At 38.4% G+C, this 16,305-nt stretch overlaps 1 protein-coding gene and 1 pseudogene across 1 annotated transcript; one reads left to right on the top strand and one right to left on the bottom strand.

Annotated features, from left to right (window-relative positions):
- The first annotated feature begins 1,189 nt into the window (after window positions 1–1,189).
- Window positions 1,190–8,232, top strand: LOC143531985 (exocyst complex component SEC3A-like). The gene is made up of 26 exons (XM_077027153.1): window positions 1,190–1,367; window positions 2,534–2,604; window positions 2,716–2,796; window positions 2,905–2,972; window positions 3,067–3,169; window positions 3,285–3,424; window positions 3,534–3,570; window positions 3,637–3,801; window positions 4,028–4,132; window positions 4,338–4,439; window positions 4,514–4,645; window positions 4,734–4,862; window positions 4,948–5,028; window positions 5,110–5,184; window positions 5,322–5,486; window positions 5,679–5,799; window positions 5,908–5,966; window positions 6,066–6,236; window positions 6,319–6,401; window positions 7,045–7,126; window positions 7,191–7,288; window positions 7,384–7,492; window positions 7,589–7,657; window positions 7,756–7,821; window positions 7,911–8,000; window positions 8,122–8,232. Exons 1-26 carry the CDS (start codon window positions 1,190–1,192, stop codon window positions 8,230–8,232), a joined length of 2,691 nt encoding a protein of 896 aa, XP_076883268.1.
- A 675-nt stretch (window positions 8,233–8,907) lies between these two features.
- Window positions 8,908–11,678, bottom strand: LOC143531984 (uncharacterized; annotated as a pseudogene).
- Between the last annotated feature and the right edge of the window lie 4,627 nt (window positions 11,679–16,305).

The raw sequence follows: 16,305 nt of genomic DNA, 5'->3' as shown, positions 1-16,305 counted from the left end.
GACCTGCACTTGGTATTTGCTATAATGAGTGAATGACTAATGTAATAGATTAATGTGCCTAAAAAGTTGAAAACATACCGTATCAAACACGGGAAATTAACTGAATATCTTGCAGCAATTTCTAACACACCTCTGATAGTGAAGATGTTAAAAGACCAAATTCGTAATTATCAAATGTGAGGACTCAAATCTATATAAGTGTACCACATTTGTTGGTATACGCCCGTATTAGGCTTGTATACGTCTATATAAGGCTTGTACATGTCTATGTAGGGCACATATACACCCGTAGAGAACATGTATACACCATTATAAGGCTTCTTTTGGTGCGATATACGCCAATATAATTAAGACAACAAATGAGATGTTATACATCTCAATAAAGTACACAGTCGTTTACAAAATGTTATACACTCATACATCTTACGACTAATGGGTTGATTTGATAACCAATATATCCGAAAATTTATGAGGGGAAAGGGGTGTTACTTATAAGCACACTCAAGATGTTGTGCATAGCAATGTGTCGACTCCAAAGGGGCAGGGGTATGTCTTTAGCAGGTTAGGGTTTGCAATTCAGAAAGGGGTGGCGGCGCAGCTTGTTGCCCGCCTATCTGCTATATTGATGTAATATCTATGTTTCTATATATTGTAGTTGAATTTTAAAGAAAAAAAAAAGAATGTTCATATTAACCTGTAAAAATTACTATTGCTTCCAAAAGTGTAAAACCGTAACCTTGAGAGTTAATTACACCGATGGTCCATTTTGGTATTGCGCAGTATTACACATAGCCTCCCTAAAAGTTTGAAACCGTAACCCATGAGGTCCCTGTTATAATTAGATGAGTTAGCTCTTCCAGTTAAGTCGGCATGAAATGACTAAAGTGCCCCTACTCCTAAAATGCGTAATTTTGTTACGATACGTGCATGGAGTCACAAACAAACAGTTGATGAGGATGAGCTTGCGTCCGTACATCTGGCATGAGGATTAATATTATTATTATTATTATTAATATTATTATTATTATTATTATTGCGATGTGATGTGATGAAGACGACGCTTAAGAACAGATCTCCATCTATCTGAGTAAATTTTCTCACAAATTCATTCTCTAAGATCCAGATTAGATTTTAAACAAAATTTGTATATGGTTTCCAGATAACAGAGAGCTAGGAAGAAGAAGAAGAAATGGCGAAATCTACCGCGGACGATAAAGAGCTCCGGCGAGCGTGCGAAGCCGCAATCGACGGCACGAAACAGAAGATAATAATGTCGATTCGTGTTGCCAAAAGCAAAGGTGCATGGGGCAAAGGAAAAATTGGCAAAGGCGCGCAGATCGCTAAACCTAGGGTTCTTGCCGTCTCCAGTAAGTGCTAACATTATATTATTATTATTATTCATTTGGTAATCAGTCTGTTTGTTTGTAGTCATATATACCAGTGTATTTAGTCTGAAGCAAGTGGCAGCATTACTCAATATATACTACTGTTATGTTAATTGTAAATTATTTCACTAATAGGAGGGGAATTGAATTGATGAAGATGCATGTTATAATTGAGATAACTAGATGTGCTTATATGGGCCCTCTTTGATGTGTGCGCATCTAATGTATATATGTGTGGTTGGTCCTCCCGGGGCAAAAGTGAAAGACAAGGGTGCATGCACTAATCGGCCGATGGTTGAGTGTTATGTGCCTTATGCCCAAGACTTGATGCAAAACTACTATCGAGTCGGAGGTCTCACCGGAAGCAGCCTCTCTATTCGTACGAGGTAGGGGTAAGGCTGTCTACATCTTACCGTCCTCGAGACGAGACCCTACTATAGCTTTGCTATTGATGGGATTTACTGAGTACGATGATGACGATGAAGATGTGCTTATACATGCATATCTATATGACACAGAAGATGATCATGTTGGAAGGAAAAATAAGTATATATGATGACTACTTGCAAGCTCGTCTCCGAGATTTTGAGCTAAGACGAGTATTAAATGTGGGCCTTATATAGAATTTTTTTCATACCTTTTGGTCTAATAAAATATGAATAGACTAATTGCTAAATTATTAGGCCTTTTTTTCCCTTCAATTTTTAAAATTAATTTCACTTGTTAATGTTTTTTTAAAAAAAATCTTTATGTATAAAGTTAAAATTTAAAAATTTTATGTCCTGAACCAAAACCGTGCCCTAAACGTGCGCCAAGCCTAGAATGAGGTCTTGGTCGTACCTGATTATTTCAATGGTAAATACCTCATACAAGCACAAATGGTGGAATTGAGTTCTCTATAATGGCCCTTTCTTTGTAATATTTAGCATTAAGTTGTGATATATGTAACTTAAATTAATTAAAGCTTCTAGATCTGATTTCATTTTTGTTCTGTGAGCTGCTTGCTTCAGTAGCTTTTAGATCTGATTTCACCCAACAAATTTTCAATCTAATGAATTTCTTGGTCCAAAATAACCGTGTGACCGGTTTATCACTTAACTATATATATTATTTGTTACCTTGGTTTTGATTATCTGTGCCTTATGCAGCAAAAAATAAAAGTTCAAAAACTAAGGCGTTTCTCCGTGTCTTTAAGTATACAACTGGTACTGGTCTTGAGGTATATACAGAACTTTCTTTTTAATACATCTGTATAGTCGTCTTGTATACGTGTATTGCTTTGCTGATTAAGAGAATATCAATTTATTTCTGCAAATTCATACATATGTAGCAAGCAAAAGTATACAAGTTAAAGCGTCTTGGGAAGGTGGAGTTATTTACTAATGACCCCACTGGATGCACATTTACGCTGGTAAGGCTTATTTTCCATATTCTAGTTTTTTTTTCTTTTCAAAGAAGTTGGGTTTTCCATTCAAGTTAATTGTTGTATAACTTCCTGCATGAACTAATCTTCCAACAGGGTTTTGATAATCTTAAACACCAGAGAGTTGTTCCTGCTCAGTGGACCATGCGAAATCTTGATGACAGGTAATTTATCCCAGTTCCATTTACTTTAACCCTTAATATTATTAACAAGTTTGTCTATCATCACTCTATCATTGCCTTGCATTTTCTTGACTAGGAATCATATATTGGTCTGTATTCTTAATATCTGCAAGGATGCATCGGGTCATCTACCGAAAGTTGTTGGTATTGATATTGTGGAGTTAGCCCTTTGGGCTAAGGTGTGTACACATTTTACAAGTCATCATGTTTATGTAGAAACATTTATGTCACTGCCTGTATCTTTTGTTTGTATAACATATGTTTTGCAACATTGTGCTTTTACTAATTTTGTAGGAACATGCGTCGAAAGCTTCTAAACAACAGAATTTTGTAGATGGACCTTCTGGAGATGTGTTTATAGAAGGCGACGCCACAGTTGAAAATGAACTTGTGTCACAAGCAGAAGAAGAGGACATGGAAGCTCTTCTAAACACGTACGTGTATATTTTTTGTTTATCTTACTACATATGATAATTGTCATATGACATGCCTCTGCATTTCAATATAGCTGGTATGCATATAAATATAACTTTTAATTTGTAGTTTTGTACGCATATACTTAATAATGCTGCATCAGAAGGTATAGTATGTTTCTTTCTTTAAATACTGGAATGTCCAAAAGTTTTGTGAGGTTTTATATTATAAGGTCATTGTATATGTTTATGATGATGGTGGTAATGGCATTGTGCATAGATATATGATTAGCATTGGGGAAGCAGAAGTCTTATCGGAAAGGCTAAAACGGGAATTGCATGCTTTGGAAGCAGCAAATGTGCATGCAATTTTGGAAAGTGAGCCTTTGGTAACTGAGGTAATTTCTCATAATAGAGGTCAACTCGGCAAAATATATAATTCTTGGAATGGCTATAGGCTTCTTTTATGGATATTAAAACTATTTAACTCGTTATGATTCATGTTGCACGATCGCCATATAACATGGATTCCATTTAGTAAAGAACTGTATAATAAGCTATCTTTCTTATTAAAAGCCATGTTTACTTTCTGAATTTCATATTTTATGTTTTATGCTTCTGCAGGTGTTGCAGGGGCTTGAGTCAGCCGCAATATGTGTCGAAGACATGGATGAATGGCTGGCACTTTTTAATGTGAAACTCAGACATATGCGAGAGGACATCCAGGCGGTATGGATCGCATGACATTATGCTAGACTATATTTTATATCACCGTTTTATTCCTTTCTAATATTGATTTTTTAAATGTAGAAAAGAACATGCTTACACATTGTTGCAGGCTAATGCATGTTCCCTTTCTTTTATTAATTGTTTACCAACAGTCGTTTTGTGGTTTATACTGTTAAATCCATCAAATATCAATTTGTGATCACAGATAGAAGCACGCAACAACAAGCTGGAACTACAGTCTTTAAATTATAAATCTTTAGTTGTGGAATTAGATAAGCTTCATGTGAAACTGCATATCCCTTCGGAGGTATATTATTTTCAGCCACTACTAACTTATTCAATCGTACATTCGATAATGATACATGACTGTATTCATAACAGATTTCAGATTGTCTAGCCGGAGGCTCGTTTGACCTGAAATCCCTGAATAAATACATCGAGGCATGTGAATGGCTTAGAAGTGCCTCGCGAGGTATTGATGCATTGGATCCCAGCTATGCAAAAGCGAGAGCTGTATGTTCATTGCTTTTCTATAATTTTTTTGTTAATAATGTTTGGTTTGATGTGGAAAATGGTAGTGTTTTATGCATTTCTGTCACAGGTTAAGGAAAAGAGGGCAGAACTTGACATAATAAAGTTGACTTTTGTACGATTAGCCTGCGAGTTTTTGAGGGACTTTTTTGTTAATATGGTGGATTCTCTGATGAGTGATAAAAGAAACTTCACTCAGGTTTGTTTCTTAGTGTGCCTTTTAATTTCTGAACTTATAGACTTCATGAATGCAATAAATCTTATAACCATCTGATGTTGTGCAGCGTGGGAAACTAAAGGCACCTAATCATGTTGATATTCAAAACAAATGCAGAACTTATGCGCGTCTGTTGCATCACCTGAAGGTTAATTACATGGCAACTTCACTTTACTTATTGGTTTATATCTATAACTATGAATAACATATATATATGGTGTATTATCAGATTCTTGATAAAAGTAGCTTGCCTCCTTTGAGGAAAACGTATTGTAATTCAGTTAATCAGCTTTTACGGCATGAGGTAAAAGCAGTTGAAATATTATTTGCATTCAAGTTTGATGAATTAGTAGGAATTTAAATGTGCGTGCCACATATGCATTTAAAATCTATACTGATGTCCTCTTTTGGTTTTTAAAATTTATTACGGTCTAATATTAGGCTCATGAATTTGCTAACGAGCTTCGTACTGGTACTAAAGCACCAAAAGTACAAAGTGTTTGGTTTGAAGGTTCCAGTGCCCCCAACATAAACGTAAACACTTCTATGGTTTCTGAAGCTTATTCCAAAATGCTAGAGACTTTTATCCCGCTCCTTGTCGATGAGGTGTGAACAAAGCTCATCTCTCCTTAACTCTCTCCGCCTCTCTCTCTCTCTCTCTACACACACACACATACATAATACATACATATTATATCTGTATGTTTGTGTGACATTTTTGGTTCTTGGATAAAGATTCGTATTCCATTTTATCATCTTCTGTCTATGCTTTTAACGTTACTGTTTCTTAAACTGCAGAGTTCATTTTTATCGTTTTTTATGCGCTTTGAAGTTTCAACACCTGATCCACCAAGTATTCATGATGAAGATGATGAGGACTATTTAAGCATGATGGAGGATGATGAAGATGGCATCAAGGGTAATAACAATAATAATAGTAATAAAAAATAATAATATGTGCTACAGTTTGTTCTTTTTTGCTCATGTAATAAATACCAGTTTGAGCTTTGTATTTGGAATCATGCAGGTGCAGTGGACCTGGGGGCATTAAATGAGTCACTCTGTGATTTACTAGATGGGATACAAGTAACTACAAGATGTTTATGGTTAATACTATAATTGTACAAGAGACAATACTCACTCTTTTGAGTTTTGTAAGTTTAAGTGTTCCTTGTTGACTTTCAGGATGACTTCTTTGCAACAGTGGAGTGGGCCCACAAGATTGATCCTTTGCTGTGCATATCAATGCATGCTATAACAAACCGATATACTTCTGATTTGAAATCAGAAACATCCGGATATGTGCGCCTCTTACTTGTCGCATTGGAAGATAGAATCAGTACATTATTTGTCCGTGTAAGCTACACCTATTATTATTATACCAGTTTAGATTCAAAGTCATATTAATTTGTCAATCAGTTTGTAACGTATATTGCAGTTTGTAGATGACGCTCGTTACCAGATAGAAAAGAATGAGAAAAATGCTAAACAATCGAGCACTGCCATGCCATTTATACCTAGGTAAAGTATACATGTTTTTTACTCCTGTTGCTGCAATTTGATGTTAGTCACTGACACGTTTGCCCTTAGTACCAATTATTTTTATACAATTTCTAGCCTTGTAAACGAATCAGACAAGCACGAACGGAGCATGCATGTGTTCGTTCGTTCGTTCGTTAACTTTAACCGGACAAACAATCGAACACAAACAGTTAAACGCGCGTGGTTTTCTTGTTCTTGTTCACTCGTTAAGAAATGAACATGTTTGTGCTCGTTTATGGTAACAATATAAACGAACAATTTTACGAACGTAAATGAAGGAACATAAATGAACATATATTAATAAACATAACTATGCTAAAATAAGTAAAAGTAATGTGAAGAACAATGTGTTTGGCCTAAAAAGTTAGTCAATGGTGTAATGGGGAAAAAATATTTAAATGAATATATTAACGAATGTAAACTTCCAAACTTAAACAAACATAAATGAACGGACACAAGCGAATTTAAATGAACGAACATAAAGGAATGAATCTTTTTGTTCATGTTTGTTAGTTTATTAAATAAACCAACTTCCTGTCAAATGGTTTATGAACTGTTCCCTGAGCGTTCGGTACGTTTACATGCCTAACTACTCCAGTTGTGTTGTATTGCTTCAATGTAGATTTGCATTACTTGCCACCCGTATGGAACAATATATCAAGGGGCAATCTAGGGATTTGGTCGATCAAGCATATATTAAAATTGTGAGCACTTTAACTAATTGCTAATCTAAAATATAACAAACTGACGGTGAATATTATTTGACAGATCGGGGTTATGTTTGTGACGCTGGATAATATTTCCCAGGGCAGTGTAAAACACCCGGATATTTTTCTTTTAGAAAACTATGCAGCATTCCAAAATAGGTATTGATGTAGTATACCCATGTTAATTAATTAATGCAATATAATTTTCTTGATCATGGTTACATTAGATGCTGATGAGAAGCAGTTCTATGCAGTCTGTATGACCTGGCCAATTGTGTGCCAACTTTAGCTAAATTTTATCATCAAGCAAGTGATGCATATGAACAATCTTGCACGCGTCATATGAGTGTTATCATATACTATGTAAGTTATTAGTTAATTACACTTGTATGGCACTATAACATATCATGTTTCTTATTGACAATCTTGTATCCTTTTGCTTTCTTTCAATATTTGCAGGAATTTGAGCGCCTTTTCCAGTTTGCTCGAAAAGTTGAGGATCTTTTGTTAACTATTACCCCAGAAGAGGTAAGCGTGGATATTTGTTTCCATGTTTTTCTACTTAAATTTGCATAACCATGTGATGTTGCATTGATGCTAATTACTTTTTTTTTTGATAATTACAGGTTCCATTTCAAGTTGGAATGTCAAAATCAGATCTTAGAAAGGTGGTTAAATCCGGCTTAACAGGGGTGAGATAGAAAATTAAAATTTCAAATAAATTGCATCCTGTTAGTTTTAACTTCTATTGATGCTTTACTGAGACTACTTGTGTACACAGGTTGACAAACACATCACTGCAATGCATAAGAAACTGATGAAAAACTTGACCTCTGAGGAACTGTTTCCAATACTATGGGACAAATGCAAGGTATTGTGGCTTTGCAAATAAAAAAAATCTAATAAATTTGTGTTTTGTGATATAATCAAGTTTTTAATAATGAAGCTTGACGCTTTACATACAACAATAACTTCATTATGAAAACACGCAGAAAGAATTTCTGGACAAGTATGAAAGCTTTGCTCAACTTGCTACAAAAGTCTACCCGACTGAAAACATTCCATCTGTTGTAGAAATTCGAGACATTTTAGGATCGATCTAGAGTACTTGTTCACGTGTCCCTTTCTGAAAGTCAAAGGTATGTTCGTTGACTGCAATCCGCTTCTCATTGCTCAGTTTAACTGCTCATGTTTCAGTAATACTCGTTTTCTTAATCACAGTTAAATTTGATAATGGTAGTTTAGAGGTCAATATTACTACGGGAAGATCGATTTTCTTAACATTTTAATGGTTTGCAGATTGAATGAGATCCATTTTGTGCCGTACTAATTTGAAATTTGGTGGCCGTTGTTCAAGATCCCATAGATTTTTTTTTGGCATACTAATCTGAATTCCAATATGCGGTCCTTTGGTTTTTCTATATTGATGAGGTCTAAACTTGTATTTGATTTTAGATTTTGTTTTTCTTCATTTTCATAATGTTTTGGCTTTAATATTGCTGCCTTAATTTTTTTTTATTATTATTTTTTTTGACAAAAATAATATTCTTATAGTTATAGGAGGGGATCATTTTGTAGAACTGCAGCATAAAAGATGGAAAAGATCGCTCTTTAAAAGAAATGACCAGATATGAATTTAAATAACTATATAAATGCATGAATTGATAGCATCAATTAACGATTGCTGCGCTTTTAAGAATGAAATGAAATCAATAAAATGAAGGAATTTGTTACATGATCAGGCTCGATACGCCATTTGTCAAAAATTCTATGATGGATTAATTATAAGTGCAAACAACCATGGTAGAGAGAGTTGAATCCGAAACTCCATAAATATAACCACCATTATTTTTCACCTCCATCAAATAATTTAATGCTTCCTCTGTGATGTCTTCCCCAGGTGTAAGTGGTGGGATTCCCGGCGGGTATGGGCATACTAACTCCCCACACACTTTCCCAACACATTCTTCAAACCTCACGTTCTTTTTACTAGCGAAGAAGGCGTCTCGAGGGCTCAATCGCATGCTAGCTTTCGTTTCAATTAGAGGCTGTATATTCTTTACTCGATGTGATTTACTAGTTTGAGATATATGGTTTAACCCGGACACAAGTCTCGTAATATCATCCCTATTGGTACCTAGATTTACCACAAATATGACACAACGTGTCCCATCAAGTTCAGCAATCACTCCATAATCTTTTACTAAGATATTATAAACTTCAAAACCAGATATACCAAGCTTCCACACCCCAACGACAATTCTTAAAGGGTCGGTCTCAAAAGTAGATGACTTAAGGACCGTCATTCCAGGAATCCTTTCTATAAGACCTTTTGCTTCCATGGCTAGTTCAACCGGTTTGTTAAAAATGGTCTTTGGGTGTTCACTTATTTGAGCTGTTGCAGCATCTAAGGAAGCTAAAAGAATAAAGCTAGGACTTGTGCTTTGAAGGGTTTCAAGGCACTTGCATATTCTGACTCTATCAACAATATTTCCTGACATATGTAACATTGAAGATTGCGTGAGAGACCCCAACACCTTGTGGGTTGATTGTACCGATATATCAGCCCCGTGATGAAGAGCTGAAAGTTGTAATGTGGTTTCATGAAAGCGTAAGTGGGCTCCGTGAGCCTCATCTACAATAAGCGGAATGTTGTGAGAATGACACAAGGCGGAAATTTGTTCTAGATTGCTACAAACGCCATGATAAGTTGGAGAGGTGATGAAAACAGCGGATGCTTTTCGACCTTCAGCATCCAATTCATTTATTGCCTTTTCCACCTGCCATACAAAATCATCAAAAATACTATTTTAATTAACGACTTTATCAATGTAGCGATTAACCTTTTTAATTTATCAAAATATTCATCCAACAAGTTGACGCACGTGACATAATATTAGATCCTACACCTCTTTTGTCACATGATTGCACAAATACGTCCTCCGGAAATTATAAATAAAAAACCTTTTTCACACTATTCTTATATTAATAAAGACATGAGCACAATCAATATTCCTTAAGTCTAAAAACAAGTTGAGTTCAATATAAAGTTCCTAAAAGTATAATTTAATTTCTAACATTTTTTAATACTTTTTCAAACAAAAACTTCTTTCATTAATTATTATAATATTATAAAAAAAACTTTTTATTTTTTAAAAATATTACAAAACTTAAAACATTGAAAACGTGTTTATAATCTTTGTGGTACCAACTTTAATAAGAATATACAAATCCTACTCACTTGAGAACATGGTCAAAGCTAAAAGGTTAGTTTGGTCAACTAGATGATTTTCACCATACAATAATGAATATTTTGGTCAAATTAATATGTAACTATAATGATTTTCTTTTAGAAAATGTAACTTGCCTGTGATGGAGTGATGCCCCAAGCCATATCCCAGTCCAAATCATATTCTGCATTGATGTACTTTGGTATTGCACCGGATAACACCATACCGGAAAATGCGGATTTATGTGAGTTTCTTTGAATAATCAGGGTATCCCCTGGTGAACAAGTAGCCATAATAGCTGCTTGAATCCCACTTGTGGTACCTCCAATTAAGAACCATGTCTCTTTAGCTCCAAACACTTTAGCTGCATTCTTTTGTGCCTCCAAAATGGGGCCCTCGGGGTCATGAATGTTATCGAGCTGCGGTGTCGAAGTAGTGTCCAAATTGAAGGCCTCTATTCCAATGACCGAAGACAACGAAGATGGAGCTGCACGACCCCGGTGATGACCGGGAAAGTGAAAACATGCAATATCTTGTGCAGCTAATGCCTTTAGTCTGTTAACCAATGGAGTGTTTTCTGAATCTTGAGAATCAGAAATAACTATATTACCATTGACAGGTTTTTTCTCATCCTTGTTCCGTAGGGTTTCATTCTCTTTTTCCTACAAAATGTTAAACATAAATTCATACAGAGCTCGTGCTTTGAAAATAAAAAAAACATGCATGTTATTTCATGTTGGATTAATGTTTGCATGCATGATATCAGTTTTAATTTTGATACATATATACTTGTATGAAAAAAGATTTGAGTCTATATTAGGCTTATTTGTAATAGTTGTTTTTATAAATGGTTAAAGTTTATTACATCAAGATTTAAAAAAAAAAATGATATTCATTTCATGATGTCTTAATGTTTGCATGATATCAGTTTTAATTTTAATACTTATTTGTATCAATAAAATTCAAGTCGGGGCGGATCTAGCATAAGTTGGGCCGCGCTACCTCTTAACTTTCTTGGCGAAATACATTTTTAGTGCAAAATATGTTTTTTATCTTCATTTTATGTATTGGCTCCCTTTGAAAAAAAAATAGCCCGCGCTACCCTCAACTTTTCTTCTAGATCCATCACTTATTATATATTTTAGTCTTTTTTATATAATTTGTTTTTTTTGTTTGCCATTCTTTATCAATACATCATTCGCAGTCTAGAGAGAAGATTTAAACAAACAACGTACAGTTCAATAAGAATGAAATAGAAAACTGCTAGCTTTTACCTGAGAACTAGATTTTCTTGATGTTCCATTGACACTCTGCAACATCAATAGCTGAAATTTAGTTTGTGAAATCCTCTAATAATAAAAATAAAAAAATAAAAAATAAAAATATATATTGTATTGAATCTTTGTCATAATTAAACAACAATAGTACTTTAAATTAAATCAATTATTTTTTTTAACAACCGACAAAGCCCGGGTAGAACCCACTGGCAAAAGACCATCCTTGCTCACGATTGCGGACAACACTGGTGACTTGCCCGCAACCAAGTATAGGGAAATCCACCGCTCAAAGGCCACTATGGTATAACCCCTGGCTCGCGCATGGCATCTTGTCACGAATGAGACTAGAGCCCACGATCTTTCATAAAGAAAGTTAAGAATATAAGAACTTGGTACCGTTTTTGGACATGCAAAGGGGGCTGTTGATACGAACATATTTGGAGCTCTAAACACAGTTTCAGTGGTAATGATATCTACATATTTGATTAAGGGCATGTTAAATAGGCAGAGTTCAAGTAAAAGAAAACAATTTATTGCAACATTCAGTGGTTGAACATTTTTATTCCCTTTTTGTCTCCAATTTTAGTGTAACCAATCAGGGTATACACATTTAACTGTTTTTCCTTTTTCATTTTTCAAACATTCAGTCACTTTTAATGTAATTTAGTGCAACATTTAACTTTTTTCCCTTTCCAATACACCAGGTGAAGAGGTAGGTCCCAGCAGAGATCAGTTGGTCCCGCAAGACTCACCTTGAACAGGGACGTCTGCGCAAAGGCCATCTGCTCCCGCAGGACCCACCATGCTCATAGGATCTTACGCGCAGTACACAAGCTGAACACGCAGGGAAAGCCTCCCAATGGTGAAGTACCCCGCCTGTTCCCGCAGTTGCGGATACAAGCCATCAGGGAAGGCTACCCGCAGACAGCAGGGCTACACGCACAAGACACTAGCTACTTCAGTAGTCACATGAAGGAATGAGCAAGGCGGGAACAATCCCGCCTAAATGAGCCAGTCTGATTCTGAAAGATCTTTTGTACCATACCTACCAAGGTATGGAAAGGACAGACGATCTGACCAGAACAGCCCATGAGCCAATCACAGGGTGACAGCTCATCGACAACAGGGCGAGGAGGAGCACCCTCTAGTACTGTTTGTCACTATTAGCCGCTGCCTACTCACCAACCCTTACTGAGGAGCATGCGCGGCCTACAGTTGGTAGAATAGTGTTACTGTTGGCCGTAACCTATTCACCAACCAGCATGGCCTGCGTACAATCCACAGTAAGTAGGACGTGCATAATCTACAGTTGGTGGAATAGTGCAGCCGACTTTGTTACTGTTGGCCGTAACCTACCCACCAACCAGTATGGCCTGTGCATAGTCCACTGTTGGTTGAACAGGAATACTATTCAGCCGGCTGTACCTTCTAGGAAACCTACCTTCGGCTATAAATACTCCAATATCTTGGAATGGTAAGATCATCTGCTATCCAGTTATCTAGCAATCTCTTAATATACACTTATATTCAGAGCAACCTAGTCTGATTCTCACGCCGGAGGGTGGTCACAAGGAGGAACCCCCCCCTTCTCAGTGACGAGCTTACGGTGTTTGTTTTGCAGGTCTCCTGAAGAACAGCCTTCTCAGCTAGACCTCATCCGTGGGAAACATTACTTAACCCCCAGATTATCTATAATCTGTACCGGGTCACTTAGTGTTTCTTCATTGGCGCCATCCGTGTATAAAAGCTAGAACTACTTTAGTTTTTTCACAATTTCCGAAGAAATGGTTAACGTTACTCCGGTTCAAAGGCCAGTAACCGACCAAGAAACCCCGGTAACAACCCCAGCAACTGGGGGAACACCGGCGGTTATACAATCCTTACGAACACTACCCCGACTACCCAAGCCGGGGCAAGTGGAGTAAATATTCCATTGGGGTTCTCCGATACCCAACTGGAAAAACGAACGAAGGTTCCCCGCCAAACACTAGATCAAGTGAAGGCGTGGGCCGAAGCACGGCAAAGAGAATTCCAAGCCGAATTGGACGAACGCTTGCGTTCAGTTCAACAGGCTGACGAATTCGCCAGTACTCGCCAACACCTCAATATGAGTAGTGACTGCGAGTACTCAGACGACGAGTTGGAGTCCGACACCGACGCGAACCCTCGCCATAAGGCGAAAGGGAAGCGTAAGGAAACGGACGTCCAACCAAAAAGGAATTTTGGGGAAGCCTTTAAACCAATCGTGGAGAGAAACCCGCGTGACTTTTCCAAAACCTTTAGACCAACTGCTACAAATGCAGGGAAGTCAAAGTTCGCAAGGGACATTGCGGAAGCAATCGCCCCAAGAAGTGCCAAACAAATGTCCAACATTGGCACTTACGATGGTCTATCCGACCCAGACGACCATTTGAACAGGTTCATTGCGGGGGCTACCGTCAGCAACTGGACGGAACCCACGTGGTGCTACATGTTCCAGATGACTCTGGTCGGAGCGGCCAGGGCATGGTTCGATCGTTTACCGATCCACCACATATATGACTGGGCGGACTTTCAGAACAAGTTCAGCCAGCATTTCAGCCAACAGAGGAAGTACACTGAAGAGCAGTGGACGATCCTTAACTGCGTGAGAGAGGAGGATGAATCTCTACTAGACTTCATCACTCGCTTCAACTCCAAAAAGCTTAGTCTCGGCAACATAAGTGAAGATCTGGTTCGCGCCGCCTTCATCCAAGGCGCCGAATACCCAGAACTTATCCGCACATTGACGGGTAAGGATGGTATGCCATCAACTTGGGATGCCATCATGACGGCGGCAAAGCGCTTTGCCGAGACGGAAAAGCAACTGGGAAGAGATCTTCCCCAGAGTACACACCTCTACACGCAGAGGACCAGAGAGAATAATGTCCGGATCGCCCGGCAGAACAAAAAGAGGAGGCTAGGTATTTGGCAGTCAAGGGTAAACTTTGACACCTCATCCAGCTCTCGCCCTCTTGTTGGCGGAAGGGACAACACACACCCTTCAAACCGAAAACACCGGTGGACGCCACTCACGAAGAGCGTCACGGAGATATTTGCCACGGAAAAATTGCCATGGCCTAAAGCCCCAATGATCCGGCAGAAACCTAATGCGGATCAAAGCAAATCCTGTGATTTCCACGGGACAAAGGGTCATGGTACTGAAGAGTGCACATCCTTGAAGGATATTATTGAGACATTTGTCAAGGACGGAAGGCTTGCACATCTTGTGGCATCGATCAGGAAGGGAGGAAGGAATGACAACCGGTACAGAGGTAACGGACGAAAGCCCGTCGATATCAGCATCAACATGGTTCATGGCAAGGTCAGAGGAAGAAAAAGACGGGTGGCAGAACCATGCGCGTGGAAAGAAGCTGAGGTGCGCTTCCCGCGAGTGCCAGGAGGCCCCAGCAAAGAAGGCCCCATCGTCATCAGAAGCCAGCTGGGGCACTACATCACTTCACGCACTCTTGCTGACAACGGCGCTTCGTCGACAGTGATGTACAGACAGTTCTTTGATAAGCTGGATGATGAAGACAAAGAACGCTTGGAAACGGTCTACGCTTCAATGGAAGGGTTTGACGGAAGTACAGAAACACCCCTGGGTATCCTATCTTTCCCCGTTACTCTTACTGATGGGAATCATTCACGCACAGAAGACGTGGATTTTGTCGTAATGAAAAAGCCACATCATACGTACGACATCCTATTCGGAAGAGACGGGATGGCAAGATTCAACGCCGTGGTATCTTCAGTCCATGGCATGATGGGATGGCCAACAGCTGAGGGTGTAGCAATGATCTCTGGCATTCCCCAGGTATGCATTGCATCTGTTTCATCTAAACCCAAACCGAAAAAGGCTAAACCAACCATCACTGAACCAGAAAAATGGGCCTTCAATGGCAAATACCCCGACCAGGCCGTTACCATTGGACCAACAATCGTTGATCCCACCCGCACCTTACTCAAACGCTTACTGCAGAAAAACGCTGACATCTTTGCGTGGGCACCAGCTGACATGACTGGTGTACCCCGAAGTAAGGCGGAGCATAAGCTAAAATGCGATCCGGCTGTCACGCCAATCGTACAAAAGCGCAGAGTAATGGGGCCTGAACAAACTAACGCGTGTAGAACCCAAGTCAAGGAACTCCTTGACGCAGGCATCGTACGCGTTAGTAGATATCAAACATGGGTTGCAAATCCCGTAATGGTACCGAAGAATGACAAACAATGGCGCATGTGCATAGATTTCAAAGATTTGAACAAAGCATGCCCCAAAGATTGTTATCCGTTACCAGAAATTGATCTCAAAGTGGATTCGTTGGCACCATTCCGCCTTAAATGCTTCTTGGATGCGTATAAGGGGTACACCAAATCCACATGGCCATTGATGACCAGGACAAAACCGCATTTCGGACGCCCGATGGCACATTTTGTTATAAAATGATGCCATTCGGACTTAAGAATGCAGGGTCCACGTACCAACGACTAATGGACAAAGAGTTTCATGCCCAAATCGGGAGAAACTTGGAAGTCTATATGGATGATTTGGTTATCAAAAGCCTTGAGCCTGAGGCGATGTTGAAAGACATTGAAGAAACTTTCAACACGCTCCGAAAGATAAACATGAAGCTCAACCCGAGCAAGTGTT

Source organism: Bidens hawaiensis, unplaced genomic scaffold, assembly GCF_021521415.1.
Source record: "Bidens hawaiensis isolate Kalapana, Puna unplaced genomic scaffold, B.hawaiensis_p1.1 tig00009327_1, whole genome shotgun sequence".
Taxonomy (NCBI): Eukaryota; Viridiplantae; Streptophyta; class Magnoliopsida; order Asterales; family Asteraceae; genus Bidens; species Bidens hawaiensis.
Note: the sequence above shows the minus strand (reverse complement) of the source record. Positions and strands in the feature narration are given on the sequence as shown.